This window comes from Saccopteryx leptura, chromosome 13 (assembly GCF_036850995.1).
Source record: "Saccopteryx leptura isolate mSacLep1 chromosome 13, mSacLep1_pri_phased_curated, whole genome shotgun sequence".
In the NCBI taxonomy this organism is placed as follows: Eukaryota; Metazoa; Chordata; class Mammalia; order Chiroptera; family Emballonuridae; genus Saccopteryx; species Saccopteryx leptura.
Genome location: NC_089515.1, coordinates 39,935,652 through 39,950,842, shown reverse-complemented (window position 1 = coordinate 39,950,842; position 15,191 = coordinate 39,935,652). Strand labels below are relative to the sequence as shown.

Below are 15,191 nucleotides of genomic sequence, written 5' to 3'. Positions count from 1 at the left end.
GTGGGGAGGCAGGAAGAGATGACATGAGAAGACAGAGGGTCTAGCTGACACAGTCCTCCTTGTCATGGGATAAGTTACATTTATTTTTGGGAGTGGCAGTCAAAGAAATGAACAGGCAGGGTATGACGAGGAAATGTCCTAACAATCACCATGTGAGACAGCCCCACGTTCACCTAGCCGGGGACTCTATTGTTGCTGGGAGTACCAAGAGATGCGTTGTTTTTTGTTTTGTTTTGTTTTAAGGTGAGAGGAGGGGAGACAGAGAGACAGACTCCCACATGTGCTCAACCGGGATCCACCTGGCAACTCCATCTGGGGTCGATGCTTGAGTACCGAGCTAATTTTAGCATCTGAGGTTGACGCGTTCCAACGGAGCTATCACCAGTAACGAGGACCACAAGCCACTGGCTGCATGAGGGGAAGAGGGAAAGAAGAGGGAAAAGGAAGGGGGAGAAGCAGGTCGTTTCTCCTATGCACCTTGACCAGGAATTAAACCCAGGATGTCCATACACTGGGCTGCCGCTTTATCCATTGAGCCACTGGCCAAGGCTGGGATGCTTTGTAAGAAGGTGTGGTTATTGTCATAATGTCAAATGTTGAGTGAAATGCAGGTGTTCCAGGCTGCACTTCGACATTCCTGTAGCAATAGGTACCACTGGCACTTAGTTGCCACCAGGTAAAAATGTGCAAGAGCACAGACCAGACAAGCCGAGCCAATTTATTTGCCTCAAGCATGTGTGCCCTGATGGGATAAGATCTAAATAAGAAACAAACCCAGAAATGCAACTAAGTCCCTCAGCACCAAGCCAAGACTCTCCAAATCAACGTGTCTACTTCCTCGTTGCTGTTTTTAGAGTTTTCTCTCTTTAAACACTGAGTGGCCTCTAGTCCCCTTGCGGGTTCCAACATCCAGAGCTGTTTATGCCAGTTGTTAGCTCAGTCCCTCTCCTCCTGCCTCTGCACAGGAAATTGATGTGTTGTATCTGGATGGGCTTCTGATTTTTCTCATAGCGGAGGCTTTGGCTTCAGGCTGTTCCACCTTGAACCAGCCTCACTGCACCAAAGGCAGTGACAGCCGGTGAGCAGCCTTGCGCAGTGTCTCTGGAGCGGGAGGCGCCAGGATCCTCTCTCTGCCATGTCCTCACTCAGTGCACGTCCCAGGGATGTGATTTAGGAATGGTGGCTTGGCGAGGTGGCAACTAGGAGCTTCGTGGGCGCTGCGGGGCTGGTGATGCACAGTCAGGGAGAGACATGGCCTCACTTCCCACATTTCTTTCACACAAAGCATGATTACAGGAAAGTGATTCCATATGGCCCGTGGAAAATCCCAGCCAACGTCGGCTTCTGGGCCAGCTCCAGAGCAGCAACAGACATGAAGGGGCTGTTGAGGAAAGTGAGCCCTGGAGGCACCATGCCTCCTCGCGGGCAGGAACCCATGCTGACTCCAGCCCTGGCCCCGGCACCCATGTACAGAATCTAGTGATGCCTGTGGGAAGCTCACAGCTTTGACCAGGTCACTTCAGCCGCTGCATTCAAACCCTTGTACAGAATCTGGTGGTGCCTGCGGGAAGCCCACGGCTTTGACCAGGTCACTTCAGCCGCTGCATTCAAACCCTTGTACAGAATCTGGTGGTGCCTGCGGGAAGCCCACGGCTTTGACCAGGTCACTTTAGCCGCTGCATTCAAACCCTTGTACAGAATCTGGTGGTGCCTGCGGGAAGCCCACGGCTTTGACCAGGTCACTTCAGCCGCTGCATTCAAACCCTTGTACAGAATCTGGTGGTGCCTGCAGGAAGCTCACGGCTTTGACCAGGTCACTTCAGCCGCTGCATTCAAACCCTTGTACAGAATCTGGTGATGCCTGCGGGAAGCTCACAGCTTTGACCAGGTCACTTCAACCGCTGCATTCAAACCCATGTACAGAATCTGGTGATGCCTGAGGGAAGCTCACAGCTTTGACCAGGTCACTTCAGCCGCTACATTCAAACCCATGTACAGAATCTGGTGATGCCTGCGGGAAGCTCACAGCTTTGACCAGGTCACTTCAGCCGCTGCATTCAAACCCATGTACAGAATCTGGTGATGCCTGCGGGAAGCCCACGGCTTTGACCAGGTCACTTCAGCCGCTGCATTCAAGGGTCTGTCTGCTCAGTCCGGTCGCACTGTCTTTGCAGAAATCAATCAATCAAAGGCATTAGGTTTTTAGGGGCTCGTAACCTGGAATGTTCTGAACTGGCATCAGGGGTCTGAAATCCCCCCCCCCCAAATCAGATGGGCAAATTTGGAGCTTATGGGAAGACGTGCGTTTTCGTGGAGAGAAAATGGCTAACTTTTGATTGATTTTTCAAAAAAGATCTATAATTTATAAATTGAGAGTCAATGTGTGTGTGTGTGTGTGTGTGTGTGTGTGTGTGTGAGAGAGAGAGAGAGAGAGAGAGAGAGAGAGAACTATCTTGCCAAGAGGTACAAACAGGTAGAGACCCGTTAGCCAACTCTACACTCCACCCTACCCCCCTTCCATTCCAGGGCCTCCTCTGTACACTTATCAAAAAAAAAAAAACCCAAAACAATTTCTTGCCCCAATTTCACTCAGCTTCTACCTAAGTTCATTTAGAATTACCTCAATTTCTAATCTCTTTTGGACTGTGGTAGGGCAACATCTTTTTCTAATGAAATTCCCACACTTCTTTTATTTATTTGTTTGTTTGTTTTTTTAATAGAGAGAGGAACATTGATCTGCTCCTATATGTGCACTCACTGGGAATTGAACCCTCAACCTCTGTGCTTTGGGACAAAGCTCTAACCAACTGAGCTATCTGGCCAGGGCTCCCAGGTCAATGTTAACTCCGGCTCCTGACCTGTGGTGGGCGTGCAGCTTACTTTCGTTCAGGGAGAACCCTTTTCTCTATTCTCACCTTCTGTTCATTCATCAGACCACTGAAATCAGGCTTTGGTTTCAGCCCAAAATTCATTGAAACCACTCTTGCTAAGGTCACAAGTGATCTTCCAACTGCTGAAGAGAAATTTGGGGTCCCTTATCCCACTTGATCTACAGCATTTAGCGTGGCTGCCTGCTCCCTCCTTTTCAGAGCTTCTTTGGAATTGGCTTCCGTGATATTGTTCTTGCCATGATCAACATCTGTTGACTCCTCTAAGGCAGAGGTCAGCAAAGTACAACCGGAGGGTCAAATGCAGCCTGCAGCCTATTTTGTAAATAAAGTTTTATTGAAACTCAGCCATGCCTGCCTGTTCACAGCTTGGCTGTAGGAGCTTTTGGTCCACAATGTTAGTGCTGAGTTGGAGAGAAAGACCGGTGTCCACAAAGCCCACGTTGAAAGGATTACAAAAAGCAGATATTACTGAAATGAAAGCATGGACATTTCTGAATATATAAAATTTGGAAACTCTTGTTCCTAAAGACAGAAATCATGTTTAGAGTCAAATGACAAATGGAAAGCAATATTTACAATACATGTAACGACTAAAAGGTTCACATGCGTGAAACAGCAAAAGTTCACACAGGGAAGCAAACATCCAATCAGGAAAACGAGTGGATGACCACAGTCGCTACTAAAAAATTAAACAGCAAACATGAGCAACAATGACAATATTTCCTACCTTGTTAGCAATCGAAGGGAGGCAAGTAAAAGAAATGAGTACTTCATGGTTGACGGAAAAAAAAATTGGGAAATATTTTTAAATAGTCAATACACTGTGCTGCAAAAGGTTCAGAGAAACAGGGACTTTTGGAAGAAGTAACAGGAACAAAAATTTTATAGACAGTTTTCAAAAGATATTTGACTTGCAGGAAACCGGTCGGAAGTACAATACTTTCCAACTCAAAAGCGTAGCATGAGGAAAACGTTATTCTAGTACCAGACAAGCGAGCACATTTTGTTTTATGATACCACGGTATGGGGTTGAAACCTACTTTTTTCAGGAGACACTTGTGACTTGGATTGTCCCCGCACAAGCCTGCAGGTGGAGGCGTCGCCTGCGCAGACCCCGCAGTTGTCCTCCTTGGCCCGACTTCCCAGGTGCCGGTCACAGCCCACGGCCTGCGACACAGAGCAGGGCGTCAGGACCCGGGGAGAACCCAGGGGGCAGAACCTGACTCCTTTCGCATTTATGGGGTGATCCTTCTTAAATGTTTGAGTTGGTTCTCTTTTGTGAGAACACAGCTTTTAAAACTATGAATAACGTAAAACTTTAGACTTTAACATGGTTCTATTCAAAGACCCAAATAATTAAAAGTGAAGAATTGAAGCTGTCCACTCATGCTCCCCATTCTTATTCTATTTATATTTTTTAGATATTGTTGTGTGTGTAAAATGAGTGGAACTTTACAGATAATATTTCCTCTCTCCCTCTCCCCACCTCTTCCCTTTCTTCCTCCCATTACCCTGGTCCTTTTCTCCCATTTCCTCCCCAAACAACCACTATCCTGAAGTCAATGCATAACCTTTGGTCCATAGTTTTAAATATCTTTATTTCTTTGTTTTTATCTCAATCTCCACATACCTGCATCTCATCATCTATATAGCCATATCTCCCTATATTCTCTATATCTTTTTTTTTTTAAGTGAGAGGAGATACAGAGACAGACTCCTGCATGCGCCTCAAGCAGGATCCACCCACCAACCCTCATCTAGGGCTGATGCTCAAATCAACCAAGCTATTCTCAGCACCTAGGGCTGATGCTCAGACCGGTTGAGCTTTCCTCAGCACATAGGGCCAATGCTTGAAGCAATCGAGTTACTGGCTGCAAGAAGGGAAGAGAGAGAGAAGAGGAAGAGGGAAGGAAGAGACGCAGATGGTCACTTCTCCTGTGTGCCCTAACCAGGGAGCAAATCCGGGATGTCCGCATACTGGCTGATGCTCTAACCAGTGAGTCAGCTGGCCAGGGCCTCAATGTATGATATATCGTAATACCTCCTTCTCTTTATCATTATGAATACCTATACTTACATATCTCCACATCTATGTCATTGTATCTATACATTTGTTTTATATACAAGTTTTAAAATATAAAAAATAAGTGAATGAGAGAGGTTTCATATAGAATATGCTTCTACTCCGGTCTTTCAGGCTCCTGTGACTTATGATTTTTTTGAGTTATTTGTGCATACATATGTATCATATTTGTTGGATTGTGAGCTTCTTACATGAGAAAAAGGGCTATGTCTTATATTTCTTATTTCACAAATGTGTCATTTATATAGTATTCCCAATGACATTAACTAATGTGATAGTTTATCTCTACCTCCCCACACTCACTACTCATTTTACTTGTATTTATTTATCTGGTGTTTAAAAGTATATAATGGACTTAGGAGGCAGACAGTCCACAGAGAAAACCTGACCAGTCAGCTACCCCTTTCTCGTTGTAGGATGTTGAACAATTCAAACTTTAAGAAACATTTTCCTCGAAGAGGAAAATAGGGATAATAATATGTACTTCACATAAGGTCTAGTGAGTATTAAATGAGAAAATATAAGTGAAACTCTCAGGACAGTGATTAGAACATTAGAAAGGGCTCAGTGAAAGGGGGTCAGTTTCATGATCTGTTTTTCATTGTGTTCTGACTCCGGGGCAGAGACCCCAGTGCCTCCACACGGGGAGAGGCCGAATCAGACACCACATCCACCGCACTGAAGAGAATAGAAAACTGGAGGAAGTTGAAACCACCTGTAGACTATTCTTTCCAAAACTCTGGTGTTGAAGGGAAGGGGAATGATCAAGTGAGAGCTTCAAGGAGAGTTAGAAAAAAGTTCCAAAGAAGTTCAAGCAAAAGCCTATAACTCGAGATATTTTCAAATTCGCACAAGGCTGTCAGGGAGGAAGGGTTTCCATGGGCTCTGTGTCTTTCCAAATGGTGAAAGCTACAGGTTGAAGGCTAATTTAACTCACTATGAGAAAGTTTGAAAAGTCAGAGGTGTTCGACTATACTATAAGTACTCTGCCACGCGCCGGGAGATGTCTTGGTGGGGAAACTGGGAATCAAATGATTTGATGAGTAGCTGAACCCAGTGACTTTAAAGATCCTTTCATCCCAATGATATGATTTTTAGAAAGAGAGCAATAAAATGTTAATAGCGATAGTTGATTTTTATTGAATGCTTGCCATGTGCCTGACGTTGTGCCAAGCACATTACAGACATTACTTCATTCAATCTTCATAGCAAGCTTATAATATACTTGATACCTCTTATCTCTGCTTTACAAATAAGGCATCTGAATGTGACTGCGGTTAAATGACTTTCCGACATCACACAGTTAGCGTATCATGTCAGTAATGGTTTTAAGCCCAGGTCATCCAACACCCAAATCTTAACAGCCCGCTACACCTTCTTCACTTTTAGTATCAGCAGATGGATGACAAAGAACCCAGTGATATTACTATTACTATTTACAAGTACATGTGGAACAACTTAAGAGTGATTGATTTTGGAAACACGCTTGCAAGGTCGGGATTCAATCAATGAATAAGTTGTGTCCATGCAACTTTCTCCAAAGGGAGCAATATTCCACTATTAAATTACAGACACACAGTTCCTGGGCCAAGGCCTGTCCTCACACATTGGGGTCCCTGAGCACTTTGCATTTCATGACGATGAGAACCACCCTCTCTCTGCCGGCTTTCCAGGAAGGGCGTGGGCTTAGAAGCCAGGATGGGCTTGTTTTGAAGAGTGTTTACGGCCTTGTGAGATCTTGGGCAGTCGAACACCTTCTTGAGCTCTTCTGTTTGTTTCATAATTTTTTTAAAAAGTTACAGTTCATCTGAATCTTATGGCCAAAAAAAGCACGTAAAAACATCAGAGAAAAATAATAACTGAAAAGGTTTCGTTGCCCTGTGATTCATAGGGTATTAGCTGGAACTGCCCTTGAAATTGAGAAAATACCAAATTTTGGCTCTCGGATCCCATAGTAATCAACAATCAGCAACTTCTAAAAACTGCCTGATGTGTTTTCAACTTCTGTGGCATCTTCTGAAGTAAAAAATCTCTAATTATAATGATTTAAAAGCCACGAATGGATAAATATACCAGTAAAATAGAGTAACAGCTATTAAATATGAATTTCTATAGAGCCAGGCACTGCAGAGTATAAATTAATAAGACACAATTTGAATCCCACCGTATATTTAATAAGATAAGTTACACAAATTGGAGATAACCTAAACAAATATTTAAAATATACGAGCGGTGCTTTTTGGAATAAATGTTCGTATATAAATCACTTCAGCTGAGGATTATTTCACAGTTCCGGCTTATGACATCCTCATCAGTGAAAAGAAGATGAAGTGTCTAAAGAATTGACATTACTCCAGATTAAGCAATGTACATGAATTTCCCAAATAAGTTCAGTTTAACCCTTCAAGAAGCAAACAAATTTTCTTTCAGTCAAGTTCTACTTGAGATCTCTGAAAATTGGGATTGTATGTTAGAAAGCATTCTAACATTCTTGTCTTAAAAATCAGGGCATATGGAGCTATGGCGTAGGGATATTCACTGGCCGGTCCTTCCTGCCTGCGGGAGAATGGCACTTCCCACCCCGAGAAGTTACGTGCGGTCACTGACAGACGTTGGCCAATGAAATATGTCTACGTGCCTGAACCACTTCTGTAAGAAGTGGTAACCGTCAGTGTGCATGGGTCACAGGATTTCCACTATATAAGTAATTAAGTTAAATATGTCTGAACAAAGCCTCCCTCAGTCTGGCTCTCTCAGACGCTCAAAGAGCAGCGACCCCTGCTGACCCACGCTGGACTAGCAGTATTAGGCAGAAGTAATCTTGAATTGTTCCCAGCCACTGAGTTTTGCAGGTTGCTGGTTACTGCAGGAAAATCCAGCCTGCATTGTACAGGAGTACAATTTAATTATTAATGGATAAAGCAGGGTCACGAACAGCAAGGCGTTGTTTTAAAATGAACATTTTGCATTAATATACAGATTTACGGCTTCTGTTGACAAGTAAAAACTCTAACGTGCTTATGTATAGTTTGGGCGATAATGATGTGCCAATGCAGGTTCATTAGCTGTAACAAATGTACCCTCTGGTGCGGGATTCTGACAGTGAGGGAGTCTGTGCATAAGGGGTGAGGGGAGATGGGGGTCCCTGTACCTTCCACTCACTTTTGCTGTGAATTTTAAAAAATAAGTCTATTTTAAGAAAAAGTGAGGTTGCCTGACTGGTGGTGGTGCAGTGGATAGAGTGTCGACCTGGGACACGAGGTCCTACTTTTGAAACCCTGAGGTTGCCGGCTTGAGCTTGGGCTCATCTGGCTTGAGCATGGGATCATCGACATAATCCCTTGGTCACTGGCTTGAAGCCCAAGGTTGCTGGCTTGAGCAAGGGGTCACTGGCTCAGCGTAAGCCCCTGGTCAAGGTACATACGAGAAAGCAGTCAATGAACAACTAAGGTGCTGCAACTATGAGTTGATGCTTCTCATCTCTCTCCCTTCCTGTCTCGCTCACAAAACCAATACATATATACATACACGGTGAGGAAGAGGAGAGAAGAGTTTAGGAAGAGTCTGGAAAGACAAGCAAGGTTCTTGGTTTCACTATCACTGCGATGCCCAGCTATTGAGGGATTCTGGTGGGAGGAGTGACAAACAATTGTTATGTTTTAAGACAATCATTTTGGAGCACCGTAGATGACACAGTTAATTATAACATCATAACTATTTGTGGTGACAGGTTGTTACTAGAATTATTGTGGTGATGACTTTGTGAGGCATATAGATGTCAAATCACTATGTTGTATACCTGAAACTAATACAATATTGTATGTCAACTATAGTTTAAAATAAATGAATAAAGATAAAGAGTGTATTTCCCAGCCAAAAGAGAACGAGAGAGGGAGAGAATTGCTTTGGCTGCTGTTTGGAGAATGGGTCTGAGAGGGACAGTATGGAAGCTGAGACATCTGGTCAGAAGGGTATTAGTGAAGTTAAGGTCAGGGCAGGTGGTGGAGGCTTAGATTAAGAAGTCAGTGGTAGCGGAAAGTAATGGTGAGTTCTAAATAGACTTTGAAGGTAGGTTTGACTGGACTTGGCAGTGTATTAGACGTACACATCAAAAGAGAAGAATCCTGCCTGGCCCTGGCCGGTGGCTCAGTGGATAGAGCATCAGCCTGGCATGTGGACATCCTGGGTTCGATCCCCAGTCAGGGAACATAGGAGAAGCAACCATATGCTTCTCCTTTCCTTCCTCTCTCCTTCTTTTCTCTCTTCTCTTCCTGCAGCCAGTGGCTAGATTGGTTCGAGTGTCGCCCCAGGTGCTGAGGATAGCTTGGGTAATCCAAGCATTGGCCTCAGGTGCTAAAAAAGCTCAATACTCCAGCATCAGCCCCAGATGGGGCTGCTGGGTGGATCCCAGTCGGGGCTCATGTGGAAATCTGCCTCACTATCTCCCGTCCTCTCACCTAAAAAAAAAAAAGAGAAGAATCCAGAATGATTCCAGAGATCTGCAGTAAGCAGCTGGAGTTCATTTTCTGGATGAAGGAAGAAGTTAGTCTGAGGAGAAAGATCGTGCTTCATGTCTGAGCCTGACATCCACGAGGCCCAGTTGTGTCTGACAGAGGTGGTTAGATTGTTCACCTGCTCTTGTTACTACTGTGTTGATCTGAACATAGCAGGGTAGATGGAATACTAGCCATTTGTTATTTTAAATCCCCCCCCCCCCAGAAATAAAAGAAATGGAGGTAGAATCCTGTCTTTCTCCATCTCCACACGATCTCAACAACCCCTCGCAGGATCCTGAACCCTCACCCCCGTTACAGCCATACAGGGTCTGTCTCAGTCACGCTCATCACCGCTCTGCAAAAACCACTCTGAGAATTTTCTTAGAATGCATTCATGCTCAATTTTCAGCCAATCAGTCGCTGCTCCTACAGACTCAAGACAGTGACTTAACTTTAGTAAAACAATGAATTAAAAGGCTCAGAGAACCTAGCAATATTATTAACCTTCCAAAGCAGTGGTTCTCCAAGTGGGGTCCCTAGACCCAGTGTCAGCACCTCCCAGGAACTGGCTAAAAATGCAAATTCTCAGGCCTAGCCCAGCAACGCCAGGTCAGCAACCGTGGGCAGGGCCCCCGCTGCTGGGCCTCTACAGTCCATCAGGTGATTCTGATGAGCTTCCCAGTTGGAGAACCACTGGCCTAGACGAACCGTGAGATTTCACATGGCAATCTTGGATTCTACGTGGGCAAAAATTTAACTAATTTAAATAAGCTAAACAATTCAAAAGGCGAGAAATACTCTTGAAAAAAATTTTATATTACAATGATCAAAAACAAGACTTTGGCCCTGGCCGGTTGGCTCAGCAGTAGAGCATCGGCCTGGCGTGCGGGGGACCCGGGTTCGATTCCCGGCCAGGGCACATAGGAGAAGTGCCCATTTGCTTCTCCACCCCTACCCCCTCCTTCCTCTCTGTCTCTCTCTTCCCCTCCCGCAGCCAAGGCTCCATTGGAGCAAAGATGGCCCGGGCGCTGGGGATGGCTCCTTGGCTTCTGCCCCAGGCCCTAGAGTGGCTCTGGTTGCGGCAGAGTGACGTCCCGGAGGGGCAGAGCGCCGCCCCTGGTGGGCGTGCCGGGTGGATCCCAGTCGGGCGTATGCGGGAGTCTGTCTGACTGTCTCTCCCCGTTTCCAGCTTCAGAAAAATACAAAAAATAAATAAATAAATAAAAATAAAATAAAATAAAATAAAAAAACAAAAACAAGACTTCATGTGCACAAACAAAAGGGAAGAAGAAACAGATTCCCTTTACTGAGAGGGCGTGGTACTTCCGGGAGCCCGGGGAAGGGGGAGCAGGCGTGGCTTACCTGACAGATGCCACTGATGCACATGTCCAGGGAGTCCGTGTGGCAGCGTGTTCCATCCAGGACCTTGGGTGCAAGCTCTACGACCAAGTTTTGTCCCCGTGCATGACACTTGAGCGTGCAGGGTGCGGTGGGGTCATTGTACCATGGAAGCCACTCGTAGTAACGACCCTGATACTGCACGTCATTGTAGGCAGAGCACTGCTGGGCTCTGAAGTCCTCCGCGTCGGGAGGGCAGTCCTGGAGGCGGAGAAAAAGGGCCACATGCACGTCACCCAATGAGACGGGCCTACGGGAGGCTGAACCCGTCCACCGGAGTCCGGTGAGACCACACCCCACCTAGGCCTCTCTCATCGGAGTCACCTCATTCCTTCTACAAATTCAAAAGTGAACCTGCAGCTGTGGAATTCCGCAGAACCTCCACAATAATAAGGCATCCAGGGGATCACGCTGTTTTTTCTGATCCCTCTCCAACCCAGGTGCGTTTCCTAAATAATTAAAACTTACACTGTGTAGATGCCAAATTTTGCTCTGTCCTTGAGTCATCTTGGATGTACATCTTGGATGTACGTTTTCATATACCTTACTAAGTCCCCTTATTATTTTTTGTTTGTTTGTTTTAAGTGAGAGGAGGGGAGACAGAGAGACAGACTCCCACATGTGCTCTGACTGGGATCCACCCGGCAACCTGTCTGGGGTGGACGCTCAAATCAACTGAGCTCTCCTCAGTGGCCAGGGCTGACGCTAGGACCAATCAAGCTATCTTCAGCTCCCGGGGCCAACAATCGGACCAATCTGCTTTTCATCTTTCCAGGTGACTAAAGGTCTTTGTTGGGAATATGAATTATCACCCAGACCTTAGGAGCCATTTCCACGTGAAGGATGAGCTGGCTCTACTTTGCATGGTCCCAAAGTGCCGTGCTTTGTGAGACCTTGTGTTCATTTCTTTGTTTTTGTGTTTGTCATTGTTTAATCCATCTGTCTTTCCTCCCTGGTTCCCAGATCCCCGGCCATCTCTTCACTGGAACCAAGTGCTGGATCCAACTGGCTAGGATGGGAGGAGATGGTGTAGCTTTTTCTAATCCCGTCCACAACAAAAGCACATATGTTCTAAGTAACTGCCCTAGGAGGCTCTCATAATAATAGTAAAAAGTGTTTGTACAAGTCCTGATGACTCAAGGATATTTTACTGATCCCTCCCATCAGATATTTCTAAAGCAAGACACTGGATGACAAAAATGTTACTTTACTCTTCAATACTGAGTGCAAGCTTCCCATTTAATGGGAATTAATTACAGGCCGTCCCCAGGTTATGAACGAGATAAGGTTCTGTAGGTTTGAAAATGTTTAAGTATCTCTATGCACAGAAAGGTAAAAATAAATACTATGTTAAGACAAACATCTGCCTAACTTGCATTTAATAGGTAAATGTAGTTGTTTCAACTCACACCCAAATTCAACTTAAGAATAAACCTATAGAGGCCCTGGCCGGTTGGCTCAGTGGTAGAGCGTCGGCCTGGCGTGCAGAAGTCCCGGGTTCGATTCCCGGCCAGGGCACACAGGAGAAGCGCCCATCTGCTTCTCCACCCCTCCCCCTCTCCTTCCTCTCTGTCTCTCTCTTCCTCTCCCATAGCCAAGGCTCCATTGGAGCAAAATTTGCCCGAGGTGCTGAGGATGGCTCTGTGGCCTCTGCCTCAGGCGCAAGAATGGCTCTGATTATGGCAGAGTGATGCCCCGGGTGGGCAGAGCATCGCCCCCTGGTGGGCATGCTGGGTGGATCCCGATCGGGTGCATGCAGGAGTCTGTCTGACTACCTCCCCGTTTCCAACTTCAGAAAAATACAAAAAAAAAAAAAAAAAAAGAGAATAAACCTATAGAACCTATCTCGTTCATAACCCAGGAACTACCTATAATTGAATAGAAACTTCTCAATTAAAGAAAACATGTAGAGAAAGGCAAAATATTACTTTATAGTTTTTCTTATTACAAAAGTAATAAAAGTTCACTGTAAAAATTTTGAAAAATAGTTTCAATAAAAAGAAAAGAATAAATAGCAAAGATTCCTATGCCTAAATCTTCACACAAATCCTTGATTATTTCCCAAGGACAAATTTCTGGAAATAAAATTTCTGAGGAAATGAGTGTGTTTTATAGGCTTTTAAAAAAATATTGTGAAACCATCCTCCAGGAAGACCTTATTAATATCGTCAGGTTACATAAGTTCTCTTTTCTCAATACTGCTTCTAAGTTTGATGTTATAATTTTCTAAACACTTTTCCAATCATAAGTATTATGTAAAATTGAATTGTTTTAACTTCCATTTCCTTTTAATTATTTAGGTTTGATATATTTTCATGTCTATGTGCTCATATTAATTTTTCAAAAATGTCTTGTTTTCTGTCCTTAATATATCTGTTGGAATATCTTTTTATTATTTTTTAACAGATAAAACTATTACCCTTCACAGTGAAATTATCAACTTTCTCTTACTTGGATTAGAAATATTTTCCCAGCCCTGAATCGTTGGCTCAGTGGATACAGTGTCAGCCTGGCGTGTGGACATCCTGGGTTCGATCCCCGGTCAGGCACAAATGAGAAGCAACCATTACTTCTCTTCCCCTCCCTCTCCCCCTTCTTTCTCTCTTCCCCTCTCATAGCCAGTGGCTCTACTGGTCTGAGTGTTGGCCCCAGGTGTTGAAGATAGCACGGTTGATTCAAGCATCAACCCCAGATGGGGGCTGCCAGGTGGATCCCCACAGGTGCATGCAGGAGTCTATCTCCTCTCCTCTCACATTAACCCTTTGAGTAGGACGAACATTCATGTACGTCCTCACTTAAAGGGTTAACAAAAAACTCACTACTCAAAGGGTTAAAAAAAAAGGAAAGGAAGAAAGAAATATTTTCCCCATTTAATTTTGTTTTTAGTGCTTTGTGAAGTCAAGAAGATTTAAATTTTTATGTAGTCAGCTCTAGTAAGATTGCCTTTTAACATGTCTTTTCCTTATGAATGAACTTGGAAACGCTTTCCTCCTCACCCTAAGAACAGAGGTATTTTTCTCATTCATTTATATTCAACAAGTATATATTTTTTAATTCATTTTTCAAGTACAGTTGAGATTCAATATTATATTAGTTTCAGGTGTCCACCCTAGTGACTAGACCAGGGGTCTCAAACTCGCGGCCCGCCGAACAATTTTGTGCGGCCCGCAGACTAATCCACGAAGTTCAAAATATTTTGGATAAAATTAAGTAAGCCTAGGGGCCTACTTGTATTTTTCATTTCTCTAGCATCCTAGCTAGATATTAGCTTAGTTAACAGCAGTTGTGATGCGAACTACAGTTTCTGGTTGTTTTGAGACACTGAGTAAACTGCATGTACAATTGTGCTTGTTGTACTGATTTTTTTTTGTTTTCAACTACAGTGAGAAAAGTGTTGCATAACAGTTGCCTTTTGTAGACCTAGTGCGGCCCGCCAAACGGCTGTGATCTTGCTCTGCGGCCCACATGCTGAGTTGAGTTTGAGACCCCTGGTCTAGATATTTATATGCCTTCCGAAGTGATCACCCTAAGTCTAGTACTCATCTGGGACCCAACACAGTCACTACAATATTAATGACCATATTCCCTAACCCCAATTATATTTAACCCTTTGTCACATCTGACATTTATTTTGATGCATAATGCAAGGGAGACATTTAACTGCATTTTTTTCATAAATAATAAATAATCAGCCAGAATTTTAAAATTTAATTTCTTCCATTTCTCCCTTTTTTACTACTTGACTTTTATATCTTACTGTGTTTATGCCTCTATAAACTCAAATTCTTTTTGGAAGTTGGTAGGAAATAAATAAAACACAATAAATAAACTTTCTTCTGGGATTAATTGTATTCGTTTGCTGAGAATCATCCCAAAAGCCTATACTGGGCCCACATTCTTCTCGTTTTAGCAAGACCACATCTCAAACCCTGGTCACACCTATGGAAGAAAGAGTCAAATTGAAGAAGGCGGAAACTGGACAACCTTTCTCTCAGAATGAGGACTGTGACTGCCATCTGGCCACAGGGAAGGGTCATCAGTTGATAAAATTACATAGACTCCTCTTCCCTCAATGGTGTTCAGCTTCCCTTATATCAGACTCTTTGAAACCCAAGCCAAAGGGTATAAGAGAGAAGGGTAAAAACAACTGCTTGTCAGTGGTAGAGCATCGGCCTGGCATGCGGGGACCCGGGTTCGATTCCCGGCCAGGGCACATAGGAGAAGCGCCCATTTGCTTCTCCACCCCCCCTTCCTCTCTGTCACTCTCTTCCCCTCCCGCAGCCAAGGCTCCATTGGAGCAAAGATGGCCCGGGCGCTGGGGAT

At 44.4% G+C, this 15,191-nt stretch overlaps 1 protein-coding gene across 1 annotated transcript in view; it reads right to left on the bottom strand.

Moving 5' to 3' along the window:
* The window catches only part of ADAMTSL3 (ADAMTS like 3), a 251,753-nt gene that overhangs the window by 136,820 nt on the left and 99,742 nt on the right, over positions 1-15,191 (bottom strand). The window contains exons 6-7 of the mRNA XM_066355569.1: positions 10,833-11,069; positions 3,932-4,058 (exon numbers count right to left, since the gene is read on the bottom strand). Coding sequence (XP_066211666.1) covers positions 3,932-4,058; positions 10,833-11,069 — 364 coding nt within the window. The remainder of the gene's footprint in view (positions 1-3,931; positions 4,059-10,832; positions 11,070-15,191) is intronic.